Below are 17,319 nucleotides of genomic sequence, written 5' to 3'. Positions count from 1 at the left end.
ATATGGGAGTGCCCACAACTAGCACGCTGGGAGACAGCTGGACACAGAATGAAGACAGAACAAACCACAGCCCTTGACATCATTTGGGCGGCAGTATCTATCCTAAAGCCGTACCTCAGACCTGGGATTTTCAGTTATAGGAACCAATAAATCCGACCCATCCCCATTTTTTTGGGGGGGTTGGAGATTGATTTTTCTGTCACCTACAATTGAAAGACTCCTAACTATAAAAATAAAGAAAAAAATACAGGAAAAAATGCATCTGCTATCTATATATAGGCGTAATTCCTTCAGAGATATGTAGTATGCATATTAAAAATCATTTTAATAATTAATTTTACTTTTTTCTGAAGTTTATCATACCCATATTTACGTGTCATAAAATATTTTCATGGTCAGACCATTTTATGTCTGCAGAGTATTCCACTCTACGAAGGGTTGGAAGTAGGATATTTTGGCTGAGATATATATTATATACACATACATATACACACACATATATAAATATGTATTTGTAATAAATGTCTGTTCCCAATGGCATTTTTTAAAGAAATAGAACAAAAAAATCATCAGATTTGTTTGGAACCACAAAAGACCCCGAATAGCCAAAGCAATTTTAAAAAAAAGAACAATACTGGAGGTATCACACTCCCTGATTTTTGCTTGTACTACAGGGCTACAATAATCAAAACAGCTTGGTATTGGCGGAAAAACAGACACATAGACCAATGGAATAGAATTGAGAACCCAGAAATAAAACCACATAAATATGGACAGATAATTTTTGACAAAGAAGCTAAAAACATACAATGGTGGAAAGACAGCCTCTTCAATAAATGGTGCTGGCAGAATTGGATAGCTACGTGCAAAAGAATGAAACTGGACTGCTATCTGTCACCATGTACCAAAATTAATTCAAAATGGATCAAAGACTTAAGCATAAGACCTGACACAATAAACTGCATAGAAGAAAACATAGGTACTAAACCTATGGACCTTGGGTTCAAAGAGCATTTTATGAATTTGACTCCAAAGGCAATGGAAGTAAAAACTAAAATGAATGGGACTATATGAAATTTAAAAGCTTCTGCACAGCCAAAGAAACCATCAACAAAATAAAGAGGCAACCAACTGAATGGGAGAAGATTTTTGCAAACAGTGCCTCCGATAAGGGGCTAATATCCAAAATATACAAGGAATTCATGAAACTCAACAACAAAAAAACAAACAACCCAATTGAAAAATGGACAAAGGACCCGAAGAGACATTTCTCCAAAGAGGATATACAAATGGCAAATAGACATATGAAAAAATGCTCAACATCGCTAATCATCAGAGAAATGCAAATGAAAACCACAATGAGATATCACCTCACCCCAGTCAGAATGGCTTTCATCAACAAGACAAATGGTAACAAGTGTTGGAGAGGCTGTGGAGAAAAAGGAACCCTCATACACTGTTGGTGGGAATGCAGACTGGTGCAGCCGCTATGGAAGGCAGTGTGGAGGTTCCTCAAGAAATTACGAATAGAATTACCATATGACCCAGCAATCGCTCTCCTGGGTATCTACCCAAAAAATCTGAAAGCATTTCTGTATAAAGATACGTGTACTCCAATGTTCATTGCAGCTTTGTTTACAGTGGCCAAGACATGGAAACAACCAAAATGTCCTTCGATAGATGAATGGATAAAGAAGTTGTGGTACATATACACAATGGAATACTATTCGGCGTTAAGGAAAGATGATATAGGAGCATTTGTGACAACATGGATGGATCTTGAGAGTATAATGCTAAGTGAAATAAGTCAGACAGACAAAGCAGAGAACCCTATGATTTCACTGATATGTGGTATATAAACCAAAAACAACAAAAGAACAAGACAAACAAATGAGAAAGAGAAACTCATAGACACAGACAATAATTTAGTGGTTACCAGAGGGTAAGGGGGTCGGGGGTGGGTGATGAGGGTAAGGGGGATCAAATATATGGTGATGGAAGGAGAACTGACTCTGGGTAGTGAATACACAATGGGATTTATAGATGATGTAATACAGAATTGTACACCTGAAATCTATGTAAATTTACTAACAACTGTCACCCAATAAATTTAAAATAAAAATAAATAAATAAATAAATATGTCTGTGACTAAATATTTAATGACTTTTACTTACCATTTTGAAATACTTCCTGATTAAAGTTTTTAAAATCTAAATTAGTGGGTTAAAGCATATGAATATTTTGATTCTTGATGCATACCACCAAACTGCTTTCTAAGAAGGCCAGCCAGTGCGAAATTCCAATAGCCTAGGTGTGAGAGCATGGACCACTACATTTCATCCTCACAAACATTGAGTCTTATCACTTGAGAGGTGAAAAACTGTATCTCCTTTTAATGTGCAACTGATTTAATTACTATTAAGGTTTGACATTTGCCATATTTTTTCCTTTGTGAATGGTGTTCATGTTCTCTGCCTCCTTAGCTCCTGAGATCTTTGGACTTTTTATGTATTGAAGGTATTAACCCTTTGCCCTATTTGTTAACAAATATTTCCTCTGATGTTTTGTTTAAACTTAGGATGTTTTTGATATACAGAAATCTTTAAATATTTTCCTCTGAAACTTCTTCCCTTGTTATTAAGTTTAGAAAATGTTTTTACATCTAGAAATTGTATATTCATCAATATTTATTTCTAATTTTGTGTGTGTGTGTATATGTGTATGTGTTACTTTTGTCTAATGTTTCTGGAATTTATTATAGTATGTAGTTCACAGTATGGTTTCAATATGCCTATTTACCTTCCCCCCCAATATCTAACAAGGGTTCCATTACAACTTACTGAATAATCTTTATTTATCCCACTGATTCAGAATGCCTCCCTCCTCAGATATTAAATTATTATGATATCAGGATTCATACTGGGCTTCTTACCCTATTCTGTAGTCTGGCTATTTTTGAGTCAATAAAACTCTCATTATATTACTAAGTATTATATTACCAATATGATTTTATTAATAAATCCAAAGTTAATTTCATAAGTGCTGGTATTTTAGAAATATTGTCTTTTGATCTAGAATCATTTGTTTTAGGCTTCTTTTATGTCTTTCAGTAGTGTTTATGCTTTCTATGATAGTTCCTATTATCTTTGTTAAAGCTATTCCTAGACATTTTATTTTAGTTGTTACCTTTGGAAAATTTTAGAATTCTTAATGCCTCCCATTTGATTTCTTCACCAGAAACGGGAAAATCCTGGACTATTGATCTGCTTTAAACAAATGAGGTGAAAGGAACTGAAAGAACCACTGTGTACAGATAGATATTCAGAACCTTCAAGAGTTGTTCCACGTGGTGGCTAAGTAGTTCTCTGGAAACAGTTCCCTCTCTCTCTGTGGTACTACATAGTTTCCAGCTCAGATTTTGATTTCCTCGACATTTAAATTTCAGTAATAAACATTTTGTGAAAGACTCTTACCCAGAATAAGACAGCACTTGCACACAGAGCGATACGTATACATTTTCCCCAGGTTGTAAAGGGAACGCGCTCTTCTTCCTAATTTAAAAATGAAAAAAGAAGAAGAAATTGAGTCAATCAAGGGATCACGCCAATGAAATAATTTTTCTCCTGATTGGTCATTAAACCTCGGCTTACTTTAATTCTTCTAAAAATTAGTTTTCAACTATAGCCTCCTTACTCATAATTGCATGGTTTTTGTTAACAATTTCAAACATACATACAAAACATGGGCAGTGTTCATTTTAAATAATATATTTTGAAAATGCAGGCATGAATAATAACGGTTTAGCTGCCATAACTTGAGGTCAGGAGTCGGGTTTCTGGCAACGCCAAGCTATAAAGCTACATTTCTGAGCTTGTCTTAGATTTTAGAAGTGACAGCGATGATAGCACACAGCCCATGCAGGACAAAACATTTCACAGAAATCTGCAAATACTAGGTATCCAGTATGTGTTTCCTGGTTGAGCTTTACATATCAGTTTGGTATAACGATGAATTTTTCGTTTTCATTTTATACTTTACATGAATATATTTAAAGCTTTAAGAGAGGAAATCACTACGTCTCAAGATTACCTGGATGGTAAGAGTACTTGCAGTATAATAATAGCTGTGAATACTCTGGTGCCAGGTACTATACTAAGTAGGTTCTTTACATTAAGTGGATTAATCCTTACTACAATCATATGAAGAAGCAACTGTATTTGTTCCCATTTTACAGTTGAGGAAACAATGGAACAGAGAAGTTAGTTAATTTGTCCAAGATCATTCAGCCAGTAGGTTGCTGTGTTCAGATTTGAAGTCTTCCTCAAGACTTGACCACCCCACTATACACTTCGCTAAACCAATGGAGAATGTGTTAGCAACAAAAGGGAAATGAGGAAGGAAATGAAAAATGAGCCTTCACTGGCAATTTTCTAACAAGCAGTTTCAATGGAAACTTAACCTATGAGTTGGCAATTTTCAATTTAAAATTGACAGATTTAAATGACCAAATTGTCTTTTCTTCAGTAGTTTTCCTACGATGCCAATATATGCTTTTGTTTTTCAGTACTCCACAAATGGGATGAACATCTAATTTTGTCTAACTTTCAGCTTTCATTCTGAATGTACAATCTTTCAACAACAGATGCTTTGACCCTGTGTTCTGCAGTAAACAGTGGCAACCATTCATAATGGGGATTATTTGAAGCTTGTTGCATTGTAAAAAACAAACGTCGCCTTCTCTTGATAACCGAATCTCATTTTTTTTCCCATTTATAAATTGAGGAGGTTGAACTGCTCCCTCCAGTGCCTTTTAGGGCTGACATTCTGTACATCTGTGATTCAATTTATAAAATCTAGAGTTGGGAACATTTTCAGATGCTCTTGGTAAAAGCATTTCTATCCAAGAGTTATTCGTATTCAGAACTTACCGTCCTTATGCTGATGACTGCAAGTACCATCAGCTTTAAATTTTATGTGTTGGTGGAAAGAAGCAATAATGCAGATGATTCAAAAATCATCTTTTGCTGGCTTTAGAAAATTTATACAGAGAGATATATAGTTGTTTTTGTGGGGTTTTTTTTTGCAACAGTTGTAGCAGCAAATGTACCTTTCCAATGATATAAAATACCTCCTACTGTGCCTGGACATAGTTGGAGCTCAACAAATGTTTTCCTTCTTCATCCTTCCTCCAACTTTGGGCTAAGAGCCACACTATTTTGTGCACATTCTAACCAGAAGGGGGAGCAGCGACTGAGGCTTAGGGCAAGACAAAGGGGCAGCTAGTGTAGGATGAAAGGGGCTGAAATAATGAAGGTGCACGTGAAAAACTGAGAACCAACTATAAAAACCTGTGCATCTTTCTTATACATTTAGATACAGAGTCTGATTTTTCTTTTTTTTTTTTTTTAACTGATATTATGAAAGAAAGGACACAAACCAATGCATCCTTTCTTATACAGCAGGTCTTCAAATAACATCATTTCGTTCAATGTCATTTCATTACAATGTTGACGAGATAATGTAGGAACTTAACTCATGTTTATATTAATGAGCCTACAGTAAAACCGGTTTCATTAGATATCATTTCGCTTAAAGCCTCAGAACTTATTGACAACATTGAGAACTTACTATACATTTATTTCAGGGTAATTTTTTTTTCATTTTTACTGTTGTTATGAAAGAAAGAACCACATTTATCTCCTATGTCCATTGTTCTTAGCATAACTTCCTCACCTTGGGTGCACATTAGAATCATCAGAGGAGCTCTAAAAAAAATCCCTGTGCCCAGAACACACCCAGACCACTAAGTACCATCAGAGTATGTGGTGATGGAACCTGGGCATCTGTATTTTCTAAGGTCCCCAGTGACCCCAAAGTGCAGCCAAGATTGAGAACGAACCCCTGCAATAAACAGACTAAAATGCATCTAAATAGCATCCTCCTTACCTGAGTAATCTCATTTATCACCACGTGAGTACACTGTGCCTCGTATTCTGGCCGGGGTTGTTCTTCTTGCTGTAACTCAACAGTGTCCCATTCATACTCAAGTTCTGCTTGGCGCCGCTTCCAAAACTCCAAAAACAAGGTAACTAATAGAGAGAGCAAAATCATGTGGATCCGTAATGATGATTGATGTTTCAGAAATCTGTACCAAATGATACTATGCATAAGATGTATATGGTCAGTAAAATCTAATTTATACATGATACTAATATTTAAAAGAGGAAACTGAGTTCTTTTTGGAAAATGTTGATAATTTATTCCACTTATTGCTCTTATATGAAAACAGATTATAACTTACAGGGAAGGTAATAATGCGATGGTCAGAAGGCATATGAGTGTTTCTAATGCTAAAGTGTCTGCTACCAGCACTTTACTGCCAACTAAACACAAATAACTATCATAATTCAAAAACAGTTCATCATCCATCCTTCAGGCTGCTCTTCCCCACATCCCTCTCCCTTCTTTCTTAAGGGTGCAGGGATGCTTTAGTAGTTCACAAATCTCTATTTACCACCACCCAAACCACCCCAAAGTAAGACAATAATATTATTAAATATGGAAAACTGATTTTCCTCAATCTTGTGTAAAGTATAAATGAAAAAATTTTTAGAAAGTTTTATTATTTTTTAAGACTTATTACTTAAAATGCTAAATAAAGACAACATTAAATATTAACTGAAAATCCCCAGGCCCTTCTTCCAATCAGACTGCTACACAAAGCCCTTCTTATATAGAAATTCTGAAATTACCACTAGTATACTGACAAATATTTTTTGAATGTCTATGATGTGCTGAGAATAAAGAGAAAAAAGACATCGTCCCTACTTTAAGGGGCTCTTAGGTATATGTGAAGTATAGTGAAGTGATAGTTAGAGTAGACTATTAAGAGGGCTATGATAAAAAAGTAAGCATAGGTTGTTCTGGGCACACAGAACCAGGCCATACAACCAAAGAAAAGCCAGGTACTTTCCAGGTACTGCAAATAGTCTGGAAGTGAGCTCACAGTGTGATAAAGAGGGTGGGGCAGCCAGGTGGAGAGATCCACAGGGGCACATCACAAAGGACTTTGTGTGTGCTATGCAAAATGGGGAAGATAGGATCTCCCTCATAGTCTGTTGTGAACTTAATGACATAATATCTGGAAAGGCCCTCACAACCCTTTGAGGTAATTGTTATTGCTATCCCCATTTTAGATACCAAGAAACAGAGGCACAGAAAGGTTTAAATACTTGCCGAGATTACAGTGTTGGAATAAGAAATCAATCCCAGGCATTTCTGGCTCCAGAGCCCAAGCTCTTCTTACTACGAGGTACTGCCCAAAGCTGCCTGCTCCTCAGCTACCCTGCTCCATAACCCATCTTCCTTTGGCTCTGTACCATGCGTGGCACCCATTCTTTACCTAGGTGTCATCACTGCTTGCTTTTCCAGTTTCTGATTCTGGCACTCCTCTAAGGTATACTGCTAGTAACTGTCGTCTGGTCCCCCACACTGCCTCCATGGGTATACCAACCCTCATATGGCCATTGCTGTGGCTACCTGAATGTTTACAAGGGAATATAGATGGCGACCCAGCTTTTTGCTATAGGTGCTATTGTTAATGGAATGGAGGCATAGAACTCAGTAGGGGGGACCATTTCTTATCTCCTACTTGGTTGGGGAGCTGGAGGGAAGCTAGTCTTCCTTATGCAACTTTGAAACCCAAGGCAGGAGTTATGTAAGGCCTCCTAGGCTCTTTAAATAGCAATGATGCCCCTGCCCCACCCCCCGCCAAAACCTGTCATCAAGTTGTAGTTTACATTGTAACCCATTGTCCCCATCAGGGAGCAGAGGCAATGGCCTAATCATCTACCAAGTTCCATCTCCTGGCACAACAGCTACAATGGGATGAGTTGTCTTTGGAGGGTGAAATTTGCAAAGCCTTGGGTGTTATTTCCTGACACTCTCAGGTTACTCAAATGCCCCAAATCTTCTAAGTGAATAACTTGTGAGAGAAATTTAGCTGGCTTACCTGTCAGACCCCTGACAGTAGGACTGATTTACCTAAGGCCATGGCCTAGGCAAGGGACCCACACTGTTGAATGTTCGGTATGATATTGATGCCTCCATCACTGAGAAACTGTCCATCCATTTATATTCTTGTCCCCAATCAGGGGGAAATGAGGGATCAATGGGATGAAAGTCTTGAGGGACCAAGCTATAACTGGCTCGTTCCATTCCCTACCTGATCCATGCCGGCCTCGTGTGGCAGATACTCCCAAAAGAGAACTCTACTGGGGTGAACGAGTCATCCATGAGCTAACCTATCTTGGGCTGCATCTGAAGCAGCACAATATATGCCACCCACTTACTGAAGTCCCCTAGGTTCACATCTCCTTGATAAACACCCAGGTACCCCCATTGAACAGGAAACGGCTCCTTTTTAGTTTATCTGAGAATTTTACTGCCAGGATTGCAATACTCTCCACCCCTGAAATTCTTTCAACTCTGTCTCCCATCTAAACTATGAAATCAGTCCAGTGGTAGTGTACCTTCTCTCAAAAAGGGCACACTTTATTCCCTATGCTGACCTCCACTTCCGTGCTTCAGTGTAGATAGCACTCATGAATCCTGACCTATATTTGCTCCTATGTTTATTTTTTACCATGCCCACTAGAATGTCACCTTCATGAGGGTGGGGATCTTGTTTCATTCATGTTGAAGCACTAGCACACAGCAGGCACGGAATAAATATTAGCTGTAGGAAGCCATTCAAGAAACTGGAGGCCCCTCATCACGTGGGAGCTCTGAAGGATGGAATCATCCACTCAGAGGGCCCAGATGACTCCAACTGCTCCTCTCTGTGCGTGGCTATCCACTTCCCATCATTCTCTGCTACACCAGTCCACTTGGACCCTCAGTTCACCCTGTACCCAGCAACGGCTCTGGATAAGCTGAGATGGAGAACAAACCATGGAGAATGTGACAGGGTATTGGTGAGGTCATGGAACTCTAGCCTCTTGACCACTGGAAGAAGTTCAGTGTAAACAGACTGAAGGAATCACCATGCATTCCCTTCCCACCTCACAGCTTCCTTAAAGCACTGGGACTACACACTGGCAGCAACTGTGGCCTAAGGAAAGAAACTATGGGTGGGAAGAAAGTGTCTGGCCCATTATGGCCTCTATGAACCCAGCCTACTGGAAAAAGCCCTCTAAAGCCACTCCATACATCTTCCTTATGTTTCTGTAATTCCTCTAAATTTTGCAATTTTAATCTAAATGTTGGAAATGTAGATGTTTTTGCAATTCTTTTTCAAAAGTGGAGAAAATCCCCAGTTTCCTTCTCTCCAAAGTAAATAAAATACTTTTCATTTTATAAAATTGCTTATTTTCATGAAATATCTTTCAACATACCTGTTTTTAAAGAAAATTGTGGTTAAGAGCATTAAAGTCCTGCTCACGATGGCACCTAGAGACTGGCATAAATGAAACGAACCAGGATTTATCTCAAGGCTGGTAAAATGAGGCTGGAAGCCTGGTGTTTTCTCCTTCTTGTTACACCTGTGTCAGGTAAGGTAGAGCCAAGGACATGGAACCAACATTTTCTAACCCATTCCTATTATTCAAAGCCCCAGACAGAACAGTGCTATTATATCAATAGAGTAAATATTTCTTCATCTTTCTGAAAGGTTCCTACAATTTTATTACTATACACTGCATTTTGTCATTGATCTAAAGGCTGATGACAGCCAAATTATTTGCAAAGCTCTTATTCTGTGCTTGTCACTTTCTGTCTTTGGGGACTTGAGCAATTTAATTTTCCTGAGTGTCATTTTCCTCATCTTTAAAATAGGAGTATAATAGCCATCCATTTACTCACGATCTATCTAGCAACAGTGCCAACAGGAGACGACTTATGAAAAGAAAACTTACTTTTCTCACAAAAAGCAATATAAGCAACTTTAATCAGCACTATAAAGGAAGAACAGTGGATACCCTTTTCTGTCCTCCCTGAATTTGAACATAAGGGGTAAAGAGGCTGCTGTTTACCAAACCTTGAACTTGAGGAACAGTTCTGCCTAGGAAGTGCTAGGACGGCCATGCAAGCAAAAAATGATCTAGTGAGAAATAATGAGTTAACAAATCCTCAATCTTGAAGGCAAAAACCCTGAGAGTTGCAGAAATGGATGGGAGTTTCTTAGATCCTCATTTCACACAGCCAAGGATTTGCAGGGTCCATGGTAGACACTGGTAACCTAGTATAACCACCCAATGTTCTGGAGTCCCTGGGGCCACGTCCCTGCAGACTCACATAGCTGTGTGTCCCACATTGGGCGCACCAGAGCCTGGGGTGACTGTGCATGATGTCAGACAGGGATTTACAGTTCTGTATCTTTTGCTCTCTCCCTGCAATCAAACAACTGGTGGAACTCCAGTTGGGAGCACTGCAATTATATTCTCTGGCAAGCCACGCACCATGAAGCTCTAGCTGATTAGACACACAGTTAGGACTCTTACATCAACATATAACAAGAGAAGAGGGACGGCTGCCCAGGACCTTGGGAATTAAGAACAGCTTGTCCTCTTAATCATGATGCCATTACATTTAGAGGACAAAGTATGCATCAGATAAAGATGTCCATATACACAAAAAGGGGTTCAGATCACTAAAGCGTTGGTGGTTTTATATCTAGCAATATCGATGGACAAGAGGCACATTCTGGTAGATGGAATTGTTCTGGTTGCTATAAGAGTTTGCTGCTGAAGAGCTGGGACGTTTTAACAGGTCTTGAAACTATTCAGATCTCTTTACTCACAAAGGCAGATGAAGTAGATGAGTCTGCTCAGCCATTATTCCACCTTCCTAACAGAAAGACTGCAAAATTGAAAACTACTTTTCTCAGACTCTCTTGCAGCTAAGGTTCCAGATGTGATTTTTAACACGTGCATCAGATGCATCCATGTGTCACTTAAATCAGAAACTAAGTTGAAGGGAAGCAGAAGTGGTTGTAGGAGCTGCGTTACTTTGCTGGTGTGGACCCAGCAGGAGCAGCACAACTCTGGAACTAACAGTCCCAACAGCCATTTCCTGACCGTCAAGAGCACCTAGTTAGGGTAACAGAATCCTGATCCCCTAACTCCTTATAGGCCAGGTTTCTGGTGTTTTTCCAGAAATCACTAAGCCTAGACTAGAACTCAAAAGTAAAAATGAAAACTTGCGATCATGCATCTAAGAGCCTGGACTCAGGGAAAATAAGATAGAAGTAGGTAAGATGTAACAAGAAATGAGGAGGGGAGGATATGTTAAGAACCTTTATTTCAACCACGGGTTCGTGTTTAGGACCCTATGAGTCAGTATGAATGGGTAGGCTGGTTTGGCCTAGAAGGGTGAACATTTTTCAGATAAGTATATGATTTGAACTATATTTTTATTATAAAATTTTTTCTATCCTCAACTTTTATAACTCCTGGAGAGCAGAAAAATACTAAGTGCCATATATATCTGGGCACAAAAGAAATGCTACAGGAATATGATGACAGTGATATGAAAAACTTCACATGATCTTCCTGCCTCTTTAGTTATACAATTTCAGGCTTTCTGTAATGAGGTTCACAGCAGTAGTTCTCATAAGGCAGAGGTAACAAGAAAAGCAATATAAAGCACTTAAAATAAAGACTTCATCATACATACATCTCCTTAAAGATACACATATGGTGCGACAAGCAGGGCTGAAATGTTTTCTGCATTCTAAAATCTGATGAAATAAAATCAACAGCTCAATATGCTTAAGTCAGTTCTATAAACATAGTGTAGTTAATGATCACAAAAAGCAATGTCAGCTAGGAAATCTGAGGTTTGTCTTTCCAGTGCCAAAATTAATATACATATTGCTTTACTTAGATGTCTTTTTAAATTAGGGCGGTCAGCATCTATTAGTATATGGAGTTCAATAGAGGTGTTAGAATTTCATATATTATGAAACTAAGGTTTAGACCAGAGTTGAAAGTGCCCACCACCAATGTGTTCAGCACCTATGCTCCTACAGGGGAAAAAAATGATTATTTTATAGTACAGAGGCTCTTAATACATGAATTTAAATTTTATTCTACTATGTGTCAAATATTAGCCAGTGTTTGGTCTCCAGCTAAAACATGCTGTGTCTGAATGACAATGTAACATATGAGTTACAGTCTACTCATCTTACAGTCTACTTTGGCCATTTACAGTCTACTTTATTCAAGAGTGGCAGCTAGTTTCTCTAAAAAGTGTCCAAAATAATTATTGTCTATTCTCAGATCCACTTGGTGACCCTTCATAGGCATGATCACTGCAAAAGAGAAATACTGCCGAGGACATCTCTAAAGAACTATTTCTGTGAGTCACATGAGTTGATGTGTTGTCTTAAGAATAAGAGACTTGGTTCTGTTTCTTCCCCTACCTATATATAACCTGAACTCTATTTTCCCCTTGAGTTACACAGTGGAATTGGAAAGCCATTTATCTTTGAAAATGGAATTTTTTTTTTCTTCTGTGGTGGAACATTCACATCAATTAAACATGTAAAAGTTTGCATTTAAAGAAAATAATTGCCTCATGAATAATGCTGTTCAAAGCAAACAATATGAATATAATGTTAAAGCTTCTATATGAGAAGTACACAGAGGGTGCCAAAAAAATGTGTACACATGTTAAGAAAGGAAAACTGTATTAAAATTGTAATACTCAATATATACCAATAACAAAAGATGAATACAAGTCCTGTGTATACACTTTTGGCACCCCTAGCACTTTTAGGTTTATTAAATAGGTTGCAATATTACTATAATAGTAGCACATACTTGTTAAATACTTGCTTATATAGAAGTGTATAAAAAAGAAAGCTTACCTGTAATCTCTATGTAGGTGCTTCCCCTGAACCCCAACCACATGAAAGTCAGGTTGGTTCAGAGCTGTGGGACTGTTACAATAATGGCTCTCAATGAATTATGTCTCCCTCCATCCAAGCCCTTGAGAAGTCCTCCCATCTCCTCATATTGTTGTTCGCTTGGCCATGACTCGCTTTGGCTGATGGGACACTTGCAAACTTGATGCAACCACAGGCTTAATGAATGGTTGTGTATTGGGGTTTGTCCTATTTTGCTTCTCTTTGGAACCCTACAGCAATCATGTGAAGAATCTCGGGCTAGCTCACTGGAGGATGAGAGACCCTGTGGAGCAAGATGAACCAGCCCACTGAGCCCATCGACCAAACCAACCTGCTGACTGCTAGACCATCTACCTCAGTGCAGCTGCCAGAGAGATCAGCTGAGCCAGCCCACGCCTGAAGGTCCTCCCACAGGACTCAGAGAATCATGAGAATAATAAACATGTGTTTTAAGCACTACATTTTGAGGCAGTCTCTTATGCAATAACTAATACAATGGCCTTAAGAGTTATAAATGGAGTTCTAGGGAAGCTGAAGCTTAGGTAATCCAAAACCCTAAAAGTGGGTTACTTTGATAGCCTATATAAAACTTATATAATGTTATTAAACTGGCTGCTTGCATAATGTTAGGGTTTTTTTGTTAAGAGGCAAAAGTAAACTGAAAACAATGTAAAAAACTTACCCCATACCCCCATAAAGACTGCAAAAACCAGCGTTCCAAAACTGTCAAAGATGCACAATTTCTGGAAAATAACAATAATGACATATAAATGAATCCTGTTCTCCATTTAGAATTCATCAAATATGCAGTGCTTCGTGTATATAGAGTCTGAATTTCTTTTTAAAACTGATAACTAGTTTAACAATCACTGTATGTAGTACATACTAATAGATGGGATTTCTTGTTCTTCTGGAAGTAAACAGCCTTGTTGTACTTACCAGACTGCACTTTCCCATGGAATCTTTTGATATAATAAAGAAATAGGCATAGCTGTTAAGATTCCATTCTGTCTAAAGTCTCTATCAGGCTTTTACATAATAGCCTCATCTATGAGCTGTCATAAAAAGAATTTGAGGAAGTAGTATGGTCCTAAGAATACAATGAACTCCCAGCAACTTTTAGATTATGATTTGCATGTTATCATCATCCCACCTTGATCAGAGGATAAGTTCCTGAATTCTTGCTTTAATTAAGAGAAGTACAAAGCTGGTTTCTTCTCCGATGGCTCTCCTCTAGGAGAGCTCTGTTTCCTGAAATCCAAAGAAGGCTTTTCTACCTTCACTGACAGAGGCTTCCTTTAGAATTAAGGCGCACAGATGCTTTAGCTGACATTACAAAGGGCATAATGACCATGAATGAATAAATGACATACCTCTGCAAAGAAGGCTCTATTCTCTAGTTCTGCTAAGCTTCATCTTTTTGCTAGTATAAAAATAGCTTACCTCCCTCTATGAATTCCTGGAAAAAATCTTTCAATTAGTTACTACTTTTTTATTAGTGAGCTTTTTTCCATCTCCTAAAAATATCTGTAAAGTTAATGGGAAAAGTGGCAAACATATATAATATCAACTTTATGACAGCTCATATGAAAATTAAAGATAACGGGGGAAAAAAGAAACTATCGGTAAGAAAAACGCAAGCTTTTCAAATGCTAAAGAAAATTCCAAGTCCCTTCTAAGTGAAAGTCTATTTTGGTTTAGGTACTTTCTGGCGTTACCCTTTAGACTGATGTAAAGTGGGTAATCTTTCATCTGCGTAAAAACATGTTATGTTATTTTCATAAAAGGATATCTACCTAACCATTTTCTCATATATCTGTTTTTCAAAGCATATAGATACCCCTAAATCACCCATAGAGACTCTGATCAGAAAGCAAATCCCAAAATGCTGTCATCCAATTATTCCTCTTAAAAAATACAGCTCTAGGAAGACAATAAATGAGTGAGTGCTCTGGGGAACAAAGCTCTACACCTACTCCTTTAGTCCTGGGATTCCCTGCACCACACCTTTCAAATCTCTTAGCTTTGACTCTTAGGGAACCATCTTCTCCAAGTTGTCTTTTAGTATCATGTGTCATCCCTTATTGAAAATTATTATAACCCTGTTTGAGAAAAACACTCTAGGAACTGGTTTGGAAAACAAGGATTTCTGAGGCAGGCACTAACCATTTGACTTTCCCAGGCCGCTGTTCTACTCCACATCCTGAATTTTCTAGCCTCCAGCCAGCCCTGCTCCCTTCAGACTGGCTAGTCCCCACCATCCAGATTGGCAGGTGCCAATAATCTATCCCCTTGCTACTGTTTCTCCTGATAGGGACTTTGTACAATTGGTTGCTGCATACTAACAAAGACTTAACCTTTAAAAGTCAGGGGACATTCTGGCAGCAACCAAGGATCTCGTTTTACTCCTGAAAGGGTTTTCCCTCTAATTGCAAGTTTTACATGTCTCCCTGTCCCTAATTTAATTCTGCCACTTAAATGTGTATAGACAAAAGTTTATCACCCCTTAGGTTCTCTTAATTAAATATATTCTGCAATATCTATCACATTCTTAATGCCACCAATCCTTCTGCACATCTCAAAACAGGACATTATAGCCAGCAGTATGTAATGGTGATATTTAAGTACAGTAAATGAAAAGTGAAAAATTAATAAGTTAACTATTTTAAGAAAAAGTAAAAATATAAAATGAAAATTACCCCCGTCAATCAAATAATTATAAGAAAAGTTTTACGAAAAATAGTCCTGCGTGTTACCATGCTATTACTGAAGATTCTGTCCAATGTTATTCCTCTTTTAGGAATCAATGCAAGCCTCTCGATGATACCTCCTGACTTGCCCTGATATCTCTGCCCACCCACTCCAGAAAGAAAAAAATCCTACCTGTGAATTCTTTGCTTTACTAAGCTGAAAAAAAGCACATCTGTCAGTGAGAGAGAGAGAAAAAAAGGTGCCGCAAGAAAAAGCAGGTTTACTGCTGGTGCCAAAATCACCCCAGTTGTCTAGCTCAAGACAAGGGATGTTTGCACTCCTATGAGAGGTAGATAGATGGCTTGGATGAAGTTACTACTTCATCCAAGTAGTGATGAGAGAGTGTGTGAGAACCAAGAACCCAAAAGAGAATATGAGATGGCTGGCCTCTCTTCTCTGTGCCCCACAAATGACATGTAAGCAAGAAGTAGGAGAGAAGGTAAACAAGGGGCTTTCTTGGTAAGAAGCTTGGCTTAGCTTGCTTATCTGTCATAAATAACAGAAAGTAAAAGGCTTGTTGCTAGTGAAGGCTTGGCAGGATGGCACAGCTGTGTGTAGAGCAGGAATAACGATTTTCAGAGAGGACCCAATCTGAATCTGAAAAATGACCATTTGTCATGCTTTCTTTCAGTAAAGGATCAAAATTTTATAACTTACTGTATTTCTAAGAACAACATATTATAACTTGTCATGTTTCCCTTTTATCTTGCCAGCCAAAAAGCTAAGAACCTTATTCAGTGCTCAATCACAAAACAATATTAATCCTGATTATTTCCATAACTGTTTCTTCATTTCCTTCATCCCGATTTCATATTTCTATTTCTAATTTGTTAACCCTCTTAGCATACATGTCAATTAGTGAATACTCCATCTCTTTCCAAAAGAAAGGTAGAAATGAATATCCAAATAAATGTATAAATGAAGAAACGATTGAATGAACCAACAAAACAGCAAAAGTGCTCTTCTTTTTCCCCTTTTAAACTTATTTTTTCATTTCATTATTTCACTCATTTTTTCACATCCTTCCTTCCCTTTGTAAACCACTCTGACAAGGCTCAAGGATCCTTCAGGAAACTAGAAGAGATTGATTCATGTTTTCCAAAACAATGATAAAAAATGTACACAGGGACATATTTAAAAGTCCTGTGTTTAAGGATGGATAGGTGGAGAAGAAATGAGAAAAGAGATGGGGTGGAGTGTGTGAAAGAGAATTCCTTAAGGAAAATGGAATTTGCAATTGTATTTCGTGGAGCACAATTTGCCTCTGGTATTACTGTTGGCATTTGCCTTAAATCCAGTGCCTGGGGATATGTACTAACTTGTGACTTTTATGAGTTGACATCACTGGAAGGCAGCTTCTCTTTTACGAGGTTCAAGCCTTTTGCTTTGTGTTATCTATGACAGATATTTGTAGTATAGAATTTTTGTTGGTTTGGGGAAGTGGGCAATGAAGTCTATTCTAATTCATAAATTAAGTGTAAAACTCCATGTATTGACAATACCCTGCAATCATCTTAATTAAGCGGCGGAACAATTTTTTCCAAACGCAGAGCTCAATTTGAGAGTAAAGTGCCTGGTGCTACTGTCAGGCAGTGAGGAACATGGTACTGGCAAGAAATTAGGATTTTTCTGTCAATTTCTGGCTTTCTTAATTAATAGG

At 38.0% G+C, this 17,319-nt stretch overlaps 1 protein-coding gene across 3 annotated transcripts in view; it reads right to left on the bottom strand.

Moving 5' to 3' along the window:
- ANO6 (anoctamin 6) overlaps window positions 1–17,319 on the bottom strand; it is a 181,649-nt gene that overhangs the window by 26,737 nt on the left and 137,593 nt on the right. For all 3 annotated transcript variants that reach the window (XR_013994056.1, XM_081060689.1, XM_081060690.1), the window contains exons 10-12: window positions 13,591–13,651; window positions 5,948–6,090; window positions 3,475–3,552 (exon numbers count right to left, since the gene is read on the bottom strand). Coding sequence is in view for 2 of the 3 variants with exons in the window: in XM_081060689.1 (XP_080916815.1) it covers window positions 3,475–3,552; window positions 5,948–6,090; window positions 13,591–13,651 (282 nt within the window). In the remaining variant the exon portion in view is untranslated. The remainder of the gene's footprint in view (window positions 1–3,474; window positions 3,553–5,947; window positions 6,091–13,590; window positions 13,652–17,319) is intronic.

The sequence above is a fragment of the Rhinolophus hipposideros genome (genome assembly GCF_964194185.1).
Source record: "Rhinolophus hipposideros genome assembly, chromosome: 9".
NCBI lineage: Eukaryota > Metazoa > Chordata > Mammalia > Chiroptera > Rhinolophidae > Rhinolophus > Rhinolophus hipposideros.
The sequence above is the reverse complement of the archived record's forward strand: the minus strand, read 5'-3'. Positions and strand labels throughout refer to the sequence as shown.